This window comes from Parus major, chromosome 4 (genome assembly GCF_001522545.3).
Source record: "Parus major isolate Abel chromosome 4, Parus_major1.1, whole genome shotgun sequence".
NCBI classification, from domain to species: Eukaryota; Metazoa; Chordata; class Aves; order Passeriformes; family Paridae; genus Parus; species Parus major.
The window spans coordinates 9030776-9051983 of NC_031771.1; the positions used below are offsets into that span (position 1 = coordinate 9030776).

The 21208-nt window shown below is 37.0% G+C and overlaps 1 protein-coding gene across 6 annotated transcripts in view; it reads right to left on the reverse strand.

Moving 5' to 3' along the window:
• INPP4B (inositol polyphosphate-4-phosphatase type II B) overlaps positions 1–21208 on the reverse strand; it is a 318553-nt gene that overhangs the window by 133446 nt on the left and 163899 nt on the right. For all 6 annotated transcript variants that reach the window (XM_033513502.1, XM_033513501.1, XM_033513500.1 and 3 more), the window contains 2 exons: positions 3692–3742; positions 294–373 (listed from right to left, as the gene is read on the reverse strand). In XM_033513502.1, coding sequence (XP_033369393.1) covers positions 294–373; positions 3692–3742 — 131 coding nt within the window. The remainder of the gene's footprint in view (positions 1–293; positions 374–3691; positions 3743–21208) is intronic.

The following is a 21208-nucleotide window of genomic DNA, read 5'->3' on the forward strand; positions in this document are numbered from 1 at the left end:
CCTATCTAAACCTCACCTGGTGCAACTTGGGTCCATTTACTCTTGTCTCCTTACTTGCTACCTGGGAGAAGAGACTGACCCCCACTTCACACCACCTCCTTTCAGGTAACTGTACAGGATGATAGAGTCCCCTCTGAGCCTCCTTTTCTCCAGGAAAAACACCACCAGCTCCTTCAACCATTCCTTGCCTGACTCATGCTCTAGACCCTTCCACATCCTTGTTGCCTTTCTTTAGATGAGAAATGCCAAGCATTATTAATTCACCATGATTTACAACAGTAGGAAATACTTACCTGAGGGTAAGGGTCAGCTGTTGCTCCTTTGACTTTACCAGATCTCCCACTCTAAAAGTTGCACAGCCCAGGAAGCTTCGCTACAAATCAAAGCAGAAAGAAAAGATAAAATATTTGTTCATTTTTTACTTCTTTTGGTCTCACACTTGAAAATCTTCAAATTGCATTTCAATTATAACAGCTCTATGACAGCTATATGACACTCCAGCAACTAGAATTTTTTTTTTGTGCATCTACAGCATGATTATTATTAAACTGTTAAAAACTTTGGTTTCATGGGCAGGAACCTTTCTCTTTTCAATTACAAACAGTCTAACAACATGACAAAATAACAGGTTGTAAGATATGCAGACACAGGAAAATTTTCATTCTGTCCAAGTATTTGCATTTTGCATCTTTTTATATTTTTCTAATTTCTGGATTACAACAAGTGCTAAGTTTTCACTATTTACCAAAGTTGTTATGTTTCTTCCTTAAGCCCCTGGCACTACCATCCATGTATTCCAAATATGAATGTATTTGCTAGGAAGGTATTTTTAAATTGACTTCAGCACAAATTTATTAATAGAAATGTTGTATTTCTCTAGTTCTTGGCAATGTTTTAGGCACTTTTTTCCTCTATTTCCATTGTAAGATGAACCTATTCACTTCATTAAAAGTGCAGAAAAAATGTGGTAATGCAACTAGATTGCCTAAAGTTAAATTAAGCTACACCACTACATCTTTTTCTTCTAGAAAAATCACTCTTCACACATAAAAAAAAAGGTTCAAAGAAGAAAAAGGATTAAGTCTTCTTTTGCACTTTGTTTATTTTTTAACCTCTGCTCAAATCCTGCTCCACATTGCTGAAATCCCATTTTGTCAACTTGGCCAGCAGTAGTATTCTTGCCTTGGGAACAAGAAGAGATAAACTAACAGCATACAGCCATCTTCTACCCATTTATCTTTTAAATATACAACACAATATCACTTGCTCTAAATAAATTGTAATAAGATCATGACGTTAATTTTTTGCAATAAAACAATAAGAAAGACACAACAATAAGAAGTTTGGGGTTTTTATTACATAACACTAAGTTTACTGTTGGAATGGTAAATTAAAATTCCAGGCTAAATTATATACATTCTTGAATATACAAATTCTAGAAGAATAGAGTCTGAGTCAACACAGGCTGCCTACAGAGAGCAACTTTTCCTTCAGGATAAAACAGAAAAGAATCTGTCACTGCTGAGAAGAGAAACTTCCTCTGGTGAAAAAAACCCTTCAGCCCGCTTTTTTTCAGGAAAGCCAGCAGGATGTTGAGTGTTTGACTGCGAACAGAAAAACTCTACACTAAGATAAGTTTTCTTCTATATACAATATACAGTTCAAATAACAATTCTGAAATTAGGTAAGCACCAACACTGGTCTGCGGTTTGGTAAACCGAGTCATGAGGTATGGCTTATTCCCATCAATGGCATTGGCTTAGATTCCCTAAGCACCATGTAAGCAGCAAAGGAAAAAAGACACAAGTTAAGAGTCTAGAGAAGGCTGGAAAAACAGTGGATCTGTGAAGTGATGAACAGGAAGAAAGGAAGAAAAAAAGGCCTGTAGGATATATATAGAGAAAAATAACAGCCACACAAGCAAAGGTCACCGTTAGTTTTCAATGCCAAAATGAAAGGTACTTCTATAAAAAAGACATCCAGGTGCAACACACAGTGATGGACAGCTTTGCTGGAGTGAACACACAGATGGTTCTGTCTTCCTTTGGATCAGTCAACATGACAGTGTTTCTCCACTAAAACTTCATGGTCATATATTTAGCCCAGATTATTTATCTTCTTCCAAGAGCAGATCCTTCTTCATACTGTAAGAATACATTCCATAGCACTTTGTCTCTGTAGCAGCCTTTATGCTGGCATTTCATGACATTTGAGTGTTTTTATTTGAAACCTGACCATTTGGAAAGGGGAAAAGGGGTATTTGAAATGAACTGATATAAGGTTTGGTCACTTGGGGCTTCTTTTTGCAGCAAAATAGAACTATAAATATATTTAAAGAATCCTAAGTCAGAATCTTCACATGACCAGGGCCAAGAGACAACTACACTGCTCTCTCTTAAAGTCAAAGAACTTTGGTCATTGTACCCACTAAACATGTCTGACTGTCAGATCTACCTCTCCAGTGTCATGAAATTAAAGATGAATGACTGTATTGGCTTCAAACATTCTACTTAGGTCTCTGTTTCATATTTTCATGCTTATTTAAGAAAAAAAAAATCTTGTGCAAAATCAAATAAAATTTTAAATGATCCCATGACCCAAATGAAGAGAGTTATGCTAGTGTTCAAGTGGTCTAATATCAAACTGGAGAATACTTTTTTCATAATGACTTAGATACCAATAGTCCGCCCTGCAGTATGAGCTGGCAGTCTACAAACCAATCTAATTTTGCCCACATGACTTGGAAAGGCTTGAAAGTTAAGCTTTAAACAGCTTGCTGCTGTAATGTTAACTGCAGAGTAACGTTCCTTTGTAATTTTGCTACTGTTGTAGTCACAACAATAAATCTGAAGATACATGCCTTGAATAGTTTGATGAATAATCTCAGCTAGCCAAAGAGGAAAGTCTCTATAATAGCTATATGAAAAGTTAAAGCACACTGATTATTTCACTAAGACTGAACTTGCTGCCAAGCTACAGATTTTTCAAATACTAGATGAAGTCCTGAAAACTATGCCATGGAAGCCCTGGTAAGGCAGAAAAGTCAACAGTTTAGCCTAAAAATTTAAATCCCTAAAATTTAAAATTTATTTTGCATGTTTGCAGACAGATCTGACACCTGCATCAGGTGCTCTTTGTTCTTTTATTCAGCTGTAGCAGGACCAACCTTTCCTACCCACACCAGGTGTCCATATCATCTGGGAGGTTTTGGCCCTCTCAGACCCAGAAGTTACTTCCCAATACCTTTGTCAAACGCTCTGTAGATGTACACATAAAAATGAGTCCTCTATATGTTGCCAGTTTAATTGCTGAAAACACTAACCAAAGGCAACTCCTACTGCAGAATGCAGCATATAATGGTCTGCACACAATGACCAGAAGCTCAGGCTTCTTGAGGCAATACCACTCCAGACTCTCAATCTCATCCAGATTGCTTGTATGACATTAGCAAGGAGTTTGTTTACACAGTTGTGTTTGTCTCAGCATAGCTTCAGTTGAAAAAGATTTTGAAAAAGATGTGGATAGGATTATATCAATCCATGAGACTATCACTCCTGCCTTGATTATTTTATTCATTTAACTAAAAACTTTTGCTATTAAAAAAGCTTGTCAGTTCCTGTTGAGCAGTTGGTGTCTGTGCCTGCTGATGAGATGAAAAAAAAAAAATTAATATATGAAAATAATTGCTTACCCCAACATCTGCTCTTGGTTCCTTGTGATCAGGTAGGACACTGGTGCGGACCTGAGAGAATTAAGGGGAAAAAAGGCAAGAAATAATTACATTTGTTTGTTGTTGCTTTCAAATCAGAATGAAAGAAGTGCTCATGACTTTCTTTCCTCATACTTTTGACATTTTGGAGATAAATTTAAATGGAGGTATATATGTATATATAATTTATAACAACTAATAATTTAATCACAATATTTTACTGGTTCCTGTACAGAAAGTCTCTTACCACTGCCTTTTTATCATTCTGAAATTTCCTGAGTCTCTAAAGGGAGAAAAGCTGTGTTCATTTGTTCCTTTCCTAAAATGAGATTTTTTTTGGCTGTAACTTGAGTGACAGGATTCTTCATCTAAAAGTGTTATCTGGAAGCAAAATTTTCAGCTTCAATTGAAAGAGCATAGTACATTGAAAAGTATTTTCTCCAAATAAGTACTTGTCTTTGCCAGTAGATCTGCAGCAGAAATCCTGTTCCCCAGTCTCAGTGTATGACCCTGTCTCCTTCAGCCTCTTGCTGAGTATCTTGAGGTGAGAGATATTTGTACACATTCAGAGAAGGAAAGCTTCTATATTCTCCCCCACATGGGACCTCCAGTTGTCCCCGTGTTTACTGCAAGATGGAGCTACCACTGTTCTCAACTGTTTTAATTTCACAAGAGCAATTATGGGATAATCTGACTTCCTCTTCTATATTTCCCAAAATATGGTACAGGTTGGTGTGTGGCTGTGTCTTCAGTGTCTTTATAATTTTATTGTTAGGTGGCAGTTGAGAACAGACAACTGATTAAACAGCAAAAATTAGATAGAGAATGTATAAGAAAACTTCTGTGACATCCTTGATAGCCTGGCTGGGCCAAAACCAGCCCTTTGGAATACCTTACTGTTAAAAGCAACACACAAGGAAGAATACACTGAACAAGTACATCTGTTTAATTACCCAGCCTATATAAAAGGTATTCATTCCCCAAGAACAAACTTTTTGCTTGATTTCCAAGTAAAACTCATACTCGTTTTGTAAATCTCTCTTCAAAAGACTCATTATTTTTGCCATGCCCTCAAATGTGACCCTCAATTCTATTCTAGCTGCAACTCAGTACACAAAAAAAAACCACCTTTAAAGCAAAGATAATTTGAACTGTTTGTAATTCTAAATACATGTTGCTTTAAAGCACAAATATAAAGTCCACCACAAAGACTTGGCAAAGAGGAATCAGCTTTTCTCAGTCATCTCTTATCCCTTGATTCCCTACAATGAGAACACTGTTTTTTCAACAAAAGCCTAAAGATAATAAAAAATGCTATGATTAATTTAATGAGGGACAGCATACTTTAGAAATCTGTGGGAGTCCTCATTTGGATGCAATTTTACATTTAGATTTTTTCACACTAATACATTAGCAACTCCAAAGTATTTGATGATCAACAGAAAACTAGTATAAAATGTTCAATATCAATATTTGTATCTAAAATTTACCTTTAAATATTTCAAGTCACAAATGAAAGCTACTGACATTTTCTTGTTGGTGATATACATCTTTCCCTTTTGAAGCTGAGGAAATAACTTAGAGCAGATTTGTTTCTTAAAAGAAAGATGGAGTATCAATACCAGGCCAAAAATGCTGTGTCATTTTAAGATGCTAAAAAGCAGTTCTGTGTGCCGGCCTCAAAGAAGTGACATCTGGTCTAACAAGAAGTCAGGTATTTATATTTTCTAATTATTACTGTTGCTATTTATTCAAGAAAAGGAAACCAATAATGTAAGGACTAACCTTCCTCTTCATCATTTACTTATGTATTTGTAACCCAGCAGCACTTCAGCAAACATTTTAAAAATTGTATGTGTTTTTGTATGATACTGAGTTGTGCTTCACAACAAGAGAAAGTTCAAGTGTCTTTTATGCTTACTGAAATCAAGGGAATTCAACATTCATTTAGAATCATATAATATTACTTACTTCTTTGGGAAGGAATGGATATTCCTTCTAAAAAATAAAATCTCAATTCAGGAGAACATATTTTTGCTTTTCTGACCCAACAGAGATGTGGAAAGGGATGTCAACACCTGACGAACCTAGGGCCTTCCATAGAATAAAAGCATATTCCTGAATTTCAAATAGATTTAAAATACAGAAACAATTTCTGCTGCATTTTGCAATACTTTTTGGTTCAGCTATGTTTGTTTATTTTCATTTGGTTTTAACCCGTTTATAGCCAGTAGTTGGACAGCCAAATGTAACTCTGGTGGGACCAACTTCTTCTGGTGGGACTGTACCTCTTCTCCCCAGAATATACTTTGTTTAATTGAAATTGAGATTCAATTGAATATCTTGATCAAAGTGTGTGCAAATATATGTGATTGTAGAAACAGATTTATTATTTGATATTTATTAAAAGAGAAGCAACATACATGTATGTAAATACATGGGCAGTACAATCTGATCCCTTTCAAGTTGTCTCTTGGTTGAGTTCCTGAAAAAACCTTTCTGAATGGTGCAACTACTGGGGTATCACTATGGGATATTCACACAGGCCTCATTATAAACACAAAGTCAGCTCATAAGCATTTATAAAACATAAGAAACAAGTCAGTTCTAGTCTCAGTCCACAGAATGGAAGAGAAAAAATGGAGATAAATACAGAGGATTTCAAAGGTCAAATATCCTCCCAGTGCCCTTCCTGATTAAACAACCTGCTGCACTTTTTAAAACCTTGTCATAAATCAACTTTTCCCTTCTGGCCCCACCTAGAACAACTACAAAATATAAATGGAAACAGAAAGTCAGATTTTAATCCCAAATATCCACTACTCTGTTAGAACTTCAGTTTTCTCATTATTTGGTCTCAATTATTTGTTCTCCTCTGAGTGGGGAGTTCATTTACAGCTGGGGTAGGACCATGTTTCCCTGGAATAGCACACACTATAGGGTTATCTGCCCAGAAAAGAAGAGATCACAAAGGCATGCAACAAAGACAGCTTGTGACCTAGGCTAAATGCAAAATGTTTGTGACATGCATCCGTTCCTGTGATTTTGTTTGCAGAATAATACAGTTACCTTTTTACACCACAGCTTGTTGTACAGGAAGAACACCAGTGGACAACAGTGGGCGCTCACAATATGCTTACTTTTCTTTAAATCTCATACAGAACAATAAGCAATGAGTAATGCATTTGTCATAGACATATATGTGAAATTTCTCAAGGCATAAATCCTAAATTCAGCTTCTGCCTTTAGCAGAAGGCAGTTATATGTGATTAAAAGGAGCATTCAGTCATTTGTAGTACTCTGAGCCACACTGTCACACACACACTCACACACACACTGTCAAAGTACAGAAGATATATTCACTATCATTACTGAATCTTTTGTGTCTGCCCTTAACTAAAGCCTTTGCAGTTCAGTTGATGATCAAAGGCCGTGTTCAGGATGCACTCAAGTTTCGCAAACAAATAATGCTATATCCTTTCCTTGGCTACTATCGATTTATTCAATCAAATCAACAGAAGCTTCCAGTGACTTTCCAGTACTCACTGCTGTTGGCTGCTCAAATGCACTCTTCTGACATCACTCCTATACACTCCTGGCATCTCACAATAACTAAGTACACATAATAGGCAAGGCTAGGCAAGGCAAGATGAAAGACTACTGAAGGCAGTCACTGAAAAATTGACTTGCACTCCTTCAATAAAGCACCTTCCAGGAAAGGATTCCCAACTTCAGTAAAACAAAAGTCATACGAGAACACAACATGCACACAGATTAACCTGGAGGTGCTCCAGGACAGTGACCATCTGCACCTTTCTGCCTCCACAGGGAATAGAAAACTGAACTCTGCTAACACAGCCCTACGGCTCCACAGACAGCTGCAATGGGTAGTAAGCCCCATCCCCACCACCACTGCCTGCCAGCCAACCAGCACCACCACCCATCAGAGTCCGGGAGTTACTATTTCTTGGATTCTTTCAGTCAAAGAAATTGCAGCTTCATCTATTTATGCTGGGTGAGCTGAAAATGCTGAAATTGTTACATGGTTCTGCAACCATCAATCTGCTTTTATATGACAGAACCCATTCCAGTACATGCAGCAAATTATTTTTTAAAAGAAGATATTTTACATTCACCAGCTATTTATCTTTGTCCTATAGATTAACAATTTGCTAAATAGTTCAATCAACATATTGTAGTCAGCAAAATAAAACACTTCCATCAATACTTCGTTTTTTACTTTTTGTTTGCTAACTGCTTATTGAATGGAAGACAATACCAATACAGTAATTTTCCAACCTTTAGTGCACAATTTCCAATATCCCATATATAACAAAAGAGGAAATCTTTTCCCACTGGGCATGCACGTGGTATTACAGGGTTTACAGTTCCAATGGAAAAGCTGATAGGCAGAGAAACTAATAAATGTTAAAACTGAATTCAAGATGAAAACAAATAAAGGGAATATTAGCTATATAAAATTATTGCAATGTTTTATAATAACTATATTATTTTTATTATATACTAATTAAATTTAAACTTACAAAATATATATATATATATATTCCCTACTACAGATAGTAGAGAAAATATGTATGCCTCTATTACTTGCTCTTTAGCAACTGATAGTTTCATCTGTTTACTTATCTGAAAAGGTCAAATAGAAGGGCAGGACTATCTGCATCCTTTCCAGAGGCAGCATGTGAATGTAACTCTTTTGCAGAGCGTAGAGTCAAGACCATTCATTAGTGCAGCACTGCCACTGTGTGCTACCTCCAGACACACTTCTCAAGACATAATGAAAGGATAACAGAAAGGACATAATTCTCAGTCTCTAGAATCTTCATAAACTGCTTTTCTTTCAGACATGTCTACAGGTCAGTATCTTTCTCTGTGTAGGCTGCATCTTTGCACGCTTTCTAAAGAACACATGGCACAAAAGAAGCATCATGAGATCCCCAAGTAAAGGTTGAAGTTAACAGAATTTAACAGCTTATGTAGGTACAAAACTTGGTGTATGAATAATGAGCAGAAAAACATAAAAGTCTTGAGTGTTTGATTACAAATACTTGGGCTTTTGATCAGACTTGTCTTAAAAAATCTTGGTGTACAGAAAGAACAGATTACTTAGGAACTCTCTCCATACTGAGCCCAGCACAAGAAACATACAACTCTGCAGCATCCACATGGAAGCTGGAACTTCTAGTTACAGAAAATATCGATACATGATGAGTGCTTTGGGGCATGCAGTAGAGAGTCAGATCTGATCCAGCAAGGCTTATTAACTCAGTACAATTGCCAGCCATAGTAGAGCTGCACCACTTTGCATTGTGCCTCAATGCAAAATGACACTAGCCCTATCCATGCAAACGCACAGTACAGCTCAGATTCCATGCAGAAGCTACATAAGGGGGAAAAGGCCCAGCTCAGCATGGATCAGAGCTTCAGCTGCTGTCACTTGGTCTGCAGATCACCAAACACAGCTAAGATGTACTAGTAGGAAAAAAATGCTTCCCACATGAAGCATTAAGATCACACACAGAGCTCATCCCTCTGTACACTGCAAAAAACCCTAAAAATCACAGAGCTGAAAAACACCCTTCTGGAACACACTTGTAACCACCTTCCCATATTTAGGTCTATTCAATTCCACAATTATTTACTTTCATATAGTAAATAAATAACCCCTAAAGGCAAAGTCCTAAGATTGATTTATCTCTTGTATTTACTGGGAATAAGAAAAAGCTGTCAAATCTAGCCATGTAAATCTGGAAGGAAGGAAGGAGGGAAGAGGGAAGGAGGGAAGAGGGAGGGAGGGAGGGAAGAGGAAGGGAGGAAGGGAGGAAGGGAGGAAGGGAGGAAGGGAGGAAGGGAGGAAGGGAGGAAGGGAGGAAGGGTTTATTTACTTTCTTAACATAGCACATAGCATGAGCACTGGATTCAGTTTTTCTAACCAGTTTGAAACACCTTTTTTTTTACAGAGAAAGATCTGTCAGATGTAAAGTTATGCAACAGATTAAAAGTGACAAAGAAAAATGGCCTGTATAAATTAGAGATAATTAACATTTGAGTCTTAGCATCATGAAAAATAGATTTTCTGTTACTCATACTTAATTTGTTCTTCATTGAAACTCAGGGTACAGATACTCTGCCAGTAGCAGTTGCTTCAGAACATTGCTTTTTGGGGAGGGAAAAAAGCTGTTCACCCAGTTAAATCTTCCTGTGTTGCATGATGAGCTCATCATCACTCTCCTCCTGAACAGCTCCCAGTAAAACACAACCTTTGCACTGTGCCTCCAGTGCACACTTTGCACTCAGGAAGGATCACTTGCAGGCAATGGCTCAGTCTTTTCAGGGGCTCAAACACAGTTGCAAAATGTGGTTTTTGCACATTTTGTTTTGCACAAAAACACTTGCCCGCCCTAGTCCCCCACAGTGATGAGTGCTGACTGACACAGACAGTAGCACATTGCTGTTTATCAGGCAATCTGCTGGGGTTTTTTAAGCAGTCTAATTTTTGCAATCAATGACCACTGGTAGCAAGATAATGAGCTACAGTCCTTTTCCTTCATCTTTCAGGCTTTTTTGAAGCCAAATGATGTGAAGTAGCTTTCTAAAGTCTTTATAGGTACTGAATATTCTAGGCATTTGGTCAGTTATAATTTTAATAAAATATATTACAAAAACACATTAAAGGCTGTAGCTGTTATAACCAGTAACCCTTGCCCCCTCCCCATCATAATTTCCAGGAATGACCCCTTTAAACCCTGTATTATACTGGGAACAATATGAAAATTTGAACAGTAAAAATCCCCTTAAAAATGCTTGTGATGCCTCCTCCTCTCTGCTTTCTTCCACTGCAAAATAAAATTCACAGAAGGCAAATTCTGGCTTCTGTCAGCAAGTTACAGATGGAGCATTCCCAGGCTCTTTTAGATCTTCATTTACATGGGCCAGCCAATGGGGACTTGTTACTAGTTCAAATCCAAATACCTCAGGCTGGTTATTGTAATGCCACTATCCAAAAATCCTTGAGACAGACTCCACAATCCAAAAAAGGCAGCAGTTAATGGCAGCCAAAAAAAAAATCCAGATGTTCTGACAAATTATATCCCAAAGAATACTTCAGAATGATGAAGAAAATAGGACATAGGAATAAATATGTAGGGGTGTTTGAGGTATTTTATCATGCTTTTCCACCCTACTTCCCACACCCAGCTGTGCACACTGCTCCAGCAAATCATGACTATGTGGCAATCTCTCTCTCTGTCTGAGCATCTTGCTCCCCTGAAGCAGCAGACTCTAACCCAAGTGTTCAAGTAGGCATTTCAGGGAACAATGCCTTCCTAGAATGCAAGATGTCAGCACTGCCCACAGGGCCCAAGGCAGCTGGGTAGGAAGAGAAAAAAAATAAATCTCATTCCCATAGGAATATCAGAGAGCCTATCTGAAAAAACATGCTAAAAAAGCCAAGGAAAGAACTTGTACTCTACTTATTTCAGGGGAAATATGAGAAGATACAAGCCAAGGGTGGTAAAAAGCAGATACAGTTGTCTAATGAACCAGGTTAATTCTATATTGCTTTAGTGTATGGCAGACAACATGAAGTAAGGCAAATATTACTGGATTCATCAGGTGAGCTCAAGGGCATCATCAAATTTTCAGAACATGATCCTCTTTCTCAAACTTTCAGCAAAAGTTGAACTTTGAATATGTGACAAAATAAATTGAAATCCCATTTTTTTTGCTTTACTGAATAAACAGCCTTTTTTGAGCATGCTAAAGTCAGCATTTCATAATTTGTGTTTATTACCATAAAAATCGCATTAAGAAATTTTACTATAAATTAAACATAGTGCCGTTTCCTCTGACATTACAGTTACAAGAAATGTCATTATTGTATGATTTCAAGTGACATTACAGTTACAAGACACAAGATTTATATTAGCATCTTGTAGAGGTATTTCCAACATTCCCAGTTCCTCAACAGATTGAACCATCTACTCAAGTGGTAAAAGGTTATTCATGTATTAAACACAGATAAAAAGGTCTTGCTGCCTTAAACAAGCCCAGACCTTTCAATGCTCTGCACAAAATATCCCTGTCTTCTGACTTGTGGGAGAAGTTGAAATGAAGAACTCAGAATTTAACTTGTTGGAGCAGTCACATCCCCGGTACATGAACCTCCAAAGTTCCCTTGAGAAGCTGGTATTATCTCTGTGCCAGCACCTGAGTACATTGCCAGCTGGGGGCCTTAAGCTCAGTATTTTGACAGCAATTTTTATGAGGTACCAAACTAACCAAATATCAGCTCTCATAGAAGCAAACAATTGTTTTAAAACATAGAAGATTTCATTCCCCACTCAATGTTTTATGTTAACTTTTTAACAAATATTTTCAGATTCTAAAGTGAACATTTTAGAGCCGTTAAGCTCAGCCAGTCAGTCTCAACTATCTTCATTTCTCACTGGGTACCTCCCACAGGGAATTCCAGATGTGGATTTTCACTGCAGCTACTGCTAGAGGCAGCTGCAGCATTAGCATCACCAGGAAGAACTTTTGTGAAGACTTAAAAGGACTCACATTGAGTCCCTACAGTCTGTGCCAGGTCTACAAGCAGAGTGATCCATCAGTAACCTGGACATCTATGAGACATCAAGAGAAGCAGGGAAAGCTGCATATGAAAGAATATGACTGGAGCATACATTTTCTGACTAAACCCACTCCCCCCACTATCAATCATAGGAGTATAGAAAGCAACCAAGAGGCTGGTATTTTCGATAAAAAGAACTATTAGCAACACAGAGTTGTAAAAAACCTTCAGATCGTGTGTAAGCATTTTACTGTCACAGACATTACATGATAAACCTACGCGCTACCCCATTTTTTAACTACCTTGAAATTATTTTAATTTCTGCTCCCTCCCTTCTGACTGGAAGGTCATTCAAAAAATTATTGCAATAATAGTTCAGAGTCATGTTCTAATTTACAGCCCATCATTATTCATGGTGAGTTTATACTCATTTGCTCTTCTGCCAACATAGTCTTTTAGCTAAGTAATTATTTTCTATTCCTTATACTGGTCTCCTGATGTATTAATAAGAAAGGAATCATATGCCCTCTCATAGTTCATTTTGTTAGGATAATAAGCCAAGCTTTTCAAATACACTGTCATGAAATAAGCTTTCCATTCCCCAGATCACATCATCTGCTCCAGTCCCATTCATCTCTCTTAAACACAAATGATCCTATTACTGACAGCTTTCCAGAAAAGGCCTAAACTGTGTGTATGGAACAGAGTTCCCTGGATTAATCTGGGAATCAGTTCTGTTTCCCCTCTCTCTGCTTCATTAGATCCACTGCTCAGTTACACTTTGAAAAACTAATTTACCTGTGTTTTTCCTTCACACAATTTGTTTCTGACACATTAAGGCTTTGTTCATCCAAAAACTTCATGTTGTTAGAAAAACACAGGGTCATGTACTGAGAGGCTACTGTATTTCATCCTATTTGTACTATTGCTGACTGCCTTGAAGCAGTTCCATAAGTAAAGAGTTGTATCAGCTAGCAAACACTTTTTTTTTTTTTTAGGAGAGCTAAGGGAAATTTCTGCACACACCAAACTTTTCTTTGAGACGTAGAAGCTGAAGGATGCTCACATAAATATCCACAAAAGCAAAGAAAATAATATTAATCAATAAGGATTTTTATTTTGTTCTTCTGACAATTTGTGATAATGTTTAAAAAATAGTTGAGGCTGAGGTCTGGTGGTAGTATTACGTAATGGATAGGAATTCACTTCTCTTTTGGGGAACTGGGGGTAAAATTGATCATCAAGATTTACTGCAGTAAAGGCACATATATATTTTAGACTGATGAGAGGGAGTACGTAAATGTTTGGGGCTTCCTACAAGCTCTATTTTCTTTGCCTTTGTAGACAGGATCTGTCTATTCACTAAAGTCTCTTTTAGCAAGATTATAGCTGCACTTCCATAGATAATGACTCTTCCAACCTGTGGAACTGCAGAACTCTCATGAGAATTACTGTTGTGTCCAGGGCTCCCACATGCTTCATCTGCATTTCTAAAATTGACCCTTGAGGAGAGCAAGGAATTTTCTCAGAAGAACCTCCAGAAGATCCTGGGAAAATAAATGTTCCCAACTATACAATACAAACACTCCCAAATATACAAATATAAACATTTCCAAAGCTATCTACAAAGAAAAAATGTACAAATATCCTTTTCGTCATTTGAGAAAGCATTTTTTTCTTGGATTAAAACAGTTAAACCTGCATAGCAATAATTAAATTCTTATGTACACAAATGCTTAAACAAATAACCTCCTGATCAGCCATCTTTAAACAGTCTTTGGTAGTGCTCTGACCTTTGCACAACCTCCTTGTCTTCTGAGATGAGAAACTAAAAGGGGGTTTAGTTATTTATTTATCAAATAAATTCACTGGTGGCTTTAGAAGAGGTTTCAAGACAAATGTGTCATCTCTCCCACAATCTAAACTTGTTTCTGCTTTAAAGGAAGAAGGAGGCATTGCTGGAAACAGGTATCACTGTGCGCCTATTTTAGTATACAGCAACCTAAACATAACCTTGTACCGACAAGAGAAGGTAAAAACCAGATTTCACACAGTTCTTCCTCTCTCCTGTAACAGACAGAGGTTTATGTGAAGAACATTTAATTTTTCTATCATCATAACCACTTCTGCATTAAACACACATGATTCTAATCTCAAGATCATTTTACAGGAAGACTGGTTTTCTTCACCTGAGTATGTGCCACTGTGCTTAATTGCCACATAAAGATAAACCCTTTTCCCCTCTACAATGTCAATTTTAACCTTTTTTAAAGCATAACTGCAATCTGCAAGACATGGTAATCCTACTCTGTAAGCATGATCAAGCTCTTGCAGAGATATTTCTTAAAACCAAATAAGTTACGAGCACCCTACTTTCAGACTGGGTAGTAGGCTGAGGAAAGTTGATAGCCATGGCTGCCTGAGCTAAGTAATTACATTCTGATTCTTATGCATCACAAGGTGTGAATAAAGACATCAGGTATATGTTTTTAAGCAATCATTTTGCTTACTTCAGAATTAATATTCTGATGATGCAGAAAGATTCTAAGGCTCAGAGAAAGCCCCAAATATATTTAAATATTTTCACTACTTAGAAAAAAAAAATAGACTTTTTTCTGAACCTGAAAAGTGGACTTTGTTGGTGGACTGTTTCAGTGATGCTTTTTCTGCAAATAGAAAGATCTATTAGGAACAATATTGTTAGCAAAGCTGTTTAGGTGTGAAATTTGGCCACCACACTTCTATTTCTAAAAATTACTTACAGATTCTTTCTTCCTTTTATATTGCATATTCTTATTTGGAAATTAGCAAGACAATGTCTTCCAGGAAAGACAGGATCTGTTATTAGACAGGCTGATGTAAGGCGGACAATTTTCTTGGCCCATGGTTCTTCAGGAACTCCAGAAAGCTTGTGCTCCTGACAATTTCTGTTTTCTTCATCGTATCTGCTTATCTAACAAAAGGCTGCCTGCTCCTGCAGACCCTTAGCTGACCCCCAAACTGGTATAAGCAGGGTAAGAAAACAGATGATTTCTGTTTTCTCTGTGATGAACACCCCTGATGTTCAAAGCCAAGTCATCTCCATTGTATCCCACCAAACACATTTTCTGAGATATCCAAATGCCAGCCACAACAATACAGCTTATTGAACGAAGGGGTCACAACCAGTTGACAGAAAAGTTATGCCACAAACTCAAGTAATAGCATTCCCCCCATCATATTTTACTTTTTTTTTTCTTCACTTATGATGCTCAGGGTAATTTTTCACTCTCACGTTGTTTGTTGCTCCCAGCGGTGCTCTGGTGAGATGACAGTGCTTGCTGAGTCACCATTTACTTCCTCAGCAAGTGACATGAAATACTGTGGGATGCTGAGATTTCAAGTCAGCATCGTTTCTCAGGATATGCACAAATTGATATCAGGAATGGGAACAGAAGATTTTAAATAGGCCTGTGTTTCAATGTCACTGAACAAACTGCACTTTTTAAAAAATACTCTGTAAACAGCCTTACCTGAAACCAGTCCACTCATTAAGAGCATACTTGGTTTAGAGACGTGCATTACATTCTTTTTGAATTGAATGCAGATCTAGATAAATTAGCTTCTGGAAGGTAGCTACATTTTGAATCACTAACAGTTCTCTTGAATATCAAAATTGATATTAGAAAAATCACTAGAAAGTGAATACAAAAAAAGAGTAGGGGATGAAAAAAGCACATGCACATTTGCACAGCAAGGATTTTATGTCATCTAAATAAGATGACAAAGTTGATTTCCGTCTAAACAAAGTCAAAGGAACAGCTACATCTTGCCATAGATGAATCTAAATTTGCCTGACTTTAAATGGGTCACTACAGATAATGCAACGTCTTGAGGAGGGACTTCTGAAAACTAGTGAGAGATTCTATCTGCTTAATAAACCACAAGTCTATGCTTCCAAAAATGTGTTGGTAGCCTTATGTATCCTAAGGCCATATGTCATAAATTTTATGTATCATATTCATACAAGTACAGAGCAGCCTTACTCCTTCCACATTCAATAGAACCTCCTTCCCTGACAAAAGGAATAATTTGTAAAAGAAAAGCATTTTAATCCATGATGAATGATATGAACGTAGCTTTACATGTGAAAATATGCTAATCTCTTCAGTTTGAGGACAGGTGGTGATATAATACCTATTGTAAAGTCAGAAAGTACTTTGGACCTGATTAGCATAAGAGATTTGATAGTCAGGATGCCTTGGCAAAAACAAACAGAACTTTGAAGATTGCAAGGAGATTGAATTGACCTGGTGACAGGAAACAAGATTGAATCAAGTAGAAGAGATGTTGCAAAAATGTATAAGTTTATTTGTATGTTTGTATGACGTTTAACCCAATTATTGTAGTAAAACATTACTAGCCTTTTTAGCATGGTGTATAAGGCTATGCAGCCCACAGTAAATTTGGATTCTGATCACCACTCAGTTGTGCCAATCTCTCTCCATTGCTGATAAGTACCCTGAATTGCACAGCATCCTGTGTGCTGACAAGATAATGGTAGTTCTAGAAAATTAATGTATAGAGGCTTCCCCTTCCACAATTCATATCTAAAAGGGAAAAAGATATATGCAACAAAGAATAGCTTATATGTGAAATAATGTGTTATTCACATTTATTCAAATGTTATATCACATTTATGGCGTGAGCATTGTCCAGCTCACGCCATAAATTCTCTATAAATTATTACAGACCCACATTGCATCCAATATGACTATTATAGTGGGATCATCCATCAGTGTTGGAAAAGCCCTCCAAAAGTAGTTTTCCAAACTCAAAAAAACTTTCCGTCTTGCAGATGGCTCCTTCTAACAAAAATTAGAAACAAGACAAAATTCCATTGGATAAAAATGCATCAATTTTTATCTAACCAATTCTAGGAAACGTTTCAAGGTATGAACTAATTTAGCATGAATGTCAAGGGCCATGTGCCCTGTTTTGTAATATAACCCATTCAATTTCCAATGTTAAAACAGCCATATCCAGCAGCTGAATTGTACAAGTTGACTCAGAATCAAACCCCAAATATATAACCCCCAAAACCACAACCCAACACTATCCACAAACACCCCTATGCACAGATTTGACCTTTTATTTCTTATACTACAGATAAGCAGTCCAGGTCCTCATCTAGAACAGTAACAGCCACATTGAAAAATGACAAAAGATGAGAATATAATGAGGTCAATGAACACTGTAGATGGGAAGAGAGAGTAACTTTAAAGAGAAGCAGATAGTGTGTGCTTTACACACATCATTTGAAACACCCAATATAAAAATTTATTACATCTTTCTGAAGACAGAGAAATCCCATCCTCACACGTATTCCCCAACTTGGTGATTATTTTGTACAGTACTGATATCATCAGAATTTGTTTAAAATTAAAATTGAGACTTTTCTCTATCTTAAAACTCCCATAAAGTTGGCCAAAATTAATTCTGTCATTTCTAGTTCATTTCACAAAAGAAAGAATAAAACGGGTCAAAATGCTTTTCAATATTTTGTCTAGAAAATGGAAAAATATTTTAAAAATCTTATAGGTTAATAATTTAACTTTAAAAATAACCAAAAAACCAGCAAAATCAAAATAAGCAGTCCCATACATATTTGGTAGAATTTGCTACAATTTCTTCTGTATGCACATAAATGTTAGCACCATTAAATACCATCTTTATTCAGATGTACAAGAATGAAAACGAGCAGTTAAACTGAAATATACAATTGTTTTATTTATACACCTTCAGTAGACACTGCCTAAAAAAGATTAATTTTTCTCCTGAAGTCATTTCATTAAGTGATTTCATTAAGTCACCCTACTCAGCTTTAAGCATTAAAGATCTTGAAATAATACCTAATTTAATACTGTTGCAAGAACCTTAACTCCAAAACTGTCAGCATAGACATCATCAAAGAGGCAATAATAAAATGCTCTTTATTGAAGTCCATACCTTTTTTATGTCAAAAGATCAGAGTGGAATAAAACCAACATTAATGACCTTCAGTAATCATTCCCTGCAAAAACTAAAACATGCTAAGACTTGAAAGTACACATTTAAAAGTAATAGTTGAACATTCTTTTAAAAGGAAGACCCAAATTTCATGTAATGCTGCAGCTCAAGATAATGTCAGGATTAACAAAGTGTGAATGACAGATTTGATTTAATGACTGCAGCTTAACTTCTCCTCCTTCTACACAGAGCTCATGGCACAGAAAGGCAGTGATTTATGTACCACTCTCTACACCATAAATGCTCCATAAACCTCTGAGCAGTCCACAATTGCAAATACCTTGAGAGGGACAGTTTTAGGACCCCAAAATCCCAAGAATTCTCGAAGTTGTTCTGAGTTAACAATACTTCCCTTTTTCCTTATATATGCAAAAGGAAACTGAAAGACCTTGAATGAGACCCCTGAATAATGTTTTGTAAACACAAGAGTGACAGAATTGCAGACCTCGGCAGGAAGGTTGATTGTGTGAAATAGCAAGCTCAAAATCTAGACACTTACGGAGTTTTTTTCCGATCTACATTCATCCCATAAAATCCATACACATCTATGTAAAACTAAATACCTTTGTCCTCCAGAATGAAGGACCTAAGATGCTGGGGTCCATATTATAATTCCCAGACATCAGTTCTCTGCTCCCCACATCCTTTCATTTATGTCATGGTAATTTTTGTTTCTCCCACCACAATTTAATTCAACTGTTAATTTATTTTTCTACCTAGCACATATCAATTTCTTCCCATGCTGCCACACTGAAACATGTCATTCCTGAAGCAGTACTTCTCTTAAATTCCTCACCATCACTCAAAAGAAGACACAGAGAACAGGTATTTTCAGCCTCGCAGAGAGAAGTGAGACTTCACAATACTCAGCATCCAGACCCTTCTTTTTTTCAAAAGTCATGTGCCAACTGAGGTGTATTTGCTTCCTCAGTTCTTTTCTCCTGGAAGAGAGAATGATTTTCCCTCCTGAAAAAAGAACTGAACACAGAGATCTGCAAGGCCCTGCTGAGGGAAGCTGGTGTTTACCATCTCAACCTTGACAGCACTAGCATGGACCACATGTCTTAAGCGTTCTTCCAGGATTTCTGGAGTACCATGAACAGAAAGTTTTCTTTGCTGGTATGCCAAATTTCTACTCTTTTCCATTCTTCTCTACCAAGAATTTAAAAATGAAGTTTGCTGCAGAAGTTTCCTTTTCATTTAAGCCATTATGAAGTTTTTGCACTGGAGTACGAAACCAAAATTAAATGTATTACCTTTTCTTATATTATAGGCATAAAAAGGAAACTTACGCAAAGAAATGTCTTCATTAAAAAAAATACCATTTCCCCTTTTGAAGCTTTATTTGTGAATACGGCTGGTAGAAGCCTTCAGAAAAGGCACACTGCTACTGAAGGACTACTTTTTGGTACATGTATCTTCCAAGTTTTTCCAAATGACAGAACCTATTTTACTTCTAACTTTAGTTTCTACTTAAAAATACCAGTTATCCGTAACATATATTTACAGAAACTTGTTTCTTCCAAAGACATTAAGACGCAGCAGCTGGAAATGTCAGCATCATGATAATTCTCATTAGATCTGTGGCTATAAATTTCCTATTAATCCTTCTGGGTTGCTGTATGGATTGAAGATCATTTTATAATCATGCACTTCACTTGACAAGTGCCTACACACAAGAGAGCTCCTGTCAGGACTATAGCTACCATCCACAATTAAAAAAAAATAAACTTCCGAAAAAAACCCCAAAACCAAACAAAGCAAACAAACAAAAAAAATTATAAAAAACCCACACCAAACAACAACCCAATCAAACAAAAAGCAAACAAAAAACCCCCAACAACTAAAAACATTCAAAAAGTAAAGTTTGGAAGATTATTTTTTTTCCCTGCTAAAAAAATGGTCTTTGAAATGACAGAGAATTATTCATGTTTTAACCTTTTGCTCATTTACTGTGTTGCACATGCTAAAGATCTCTCAAGGGTAGAGCTAGTATTCTTGTTCCATTTCACCAAAGACATAAGCACAGTGTCATGTCAGCAAACTACACTTTCCAAGACAGAAAATCTGCAGGCTGACTGCCATTTTGCCTTGCATATTTCTCTGTGAAGATAAGCACTAGTGCCTAGTGAATATCATTTAAGAAATCCAAACTTCCTGAGCAGAGCCTAAGTTGGCTTCCAGCACCACCTTCATATAGAGAAGCAACAACAAAAGCCACTTCCAGTTACGCAGTTCAATTGTATTAACAGCAATATTTTTTCCTCACACTTTTTTCTCCCCTAAATTTCCCGCATCCTATGCTGATAACAAACAGTTCCAATACATTCTTTATAAATCCTGTTCTGTTGGCAACCCATGAATCATCTGGCAAAATAATTCCTCATGCCTGCAGGGCACAGATAAAGGCTGCCTTGAGGCACGGGGCCAGTACAGCACATTCACTTCCTCGAGACACTAGGAGTCAGCATGGTTACACAGAACCCAGAAAGGCCTTTACTCTTTTCTGTATATATATTTTTCTTTTTTTTAGTAACCAGAAATCAAACTAGGCTCTGTGCTTGACTTAGAGCAGCCAGCTCATTGGTCACCAATGTTATAAATTGCTCACCACAATTGGGTTGGTCAATCAATAAGGCAATTTATTAATTCATTGGTAAGGGACAAGCAAGTAGCACTGGGGATGCGGGGAGTCTCCGCTCCACCAACACATCCACCTTACCCCTAGTCACTGGCTCTTTTATAGGCAGTTTCTTGTTGGGCTGTGTCATGCCTTCTGTGCTGGGGTACAAGTCCAGGCAAGGCCAAACATGTTGGCTATCTCCTCAGCAGGAGTGGCTGGGAGCCCCCACCAGGTC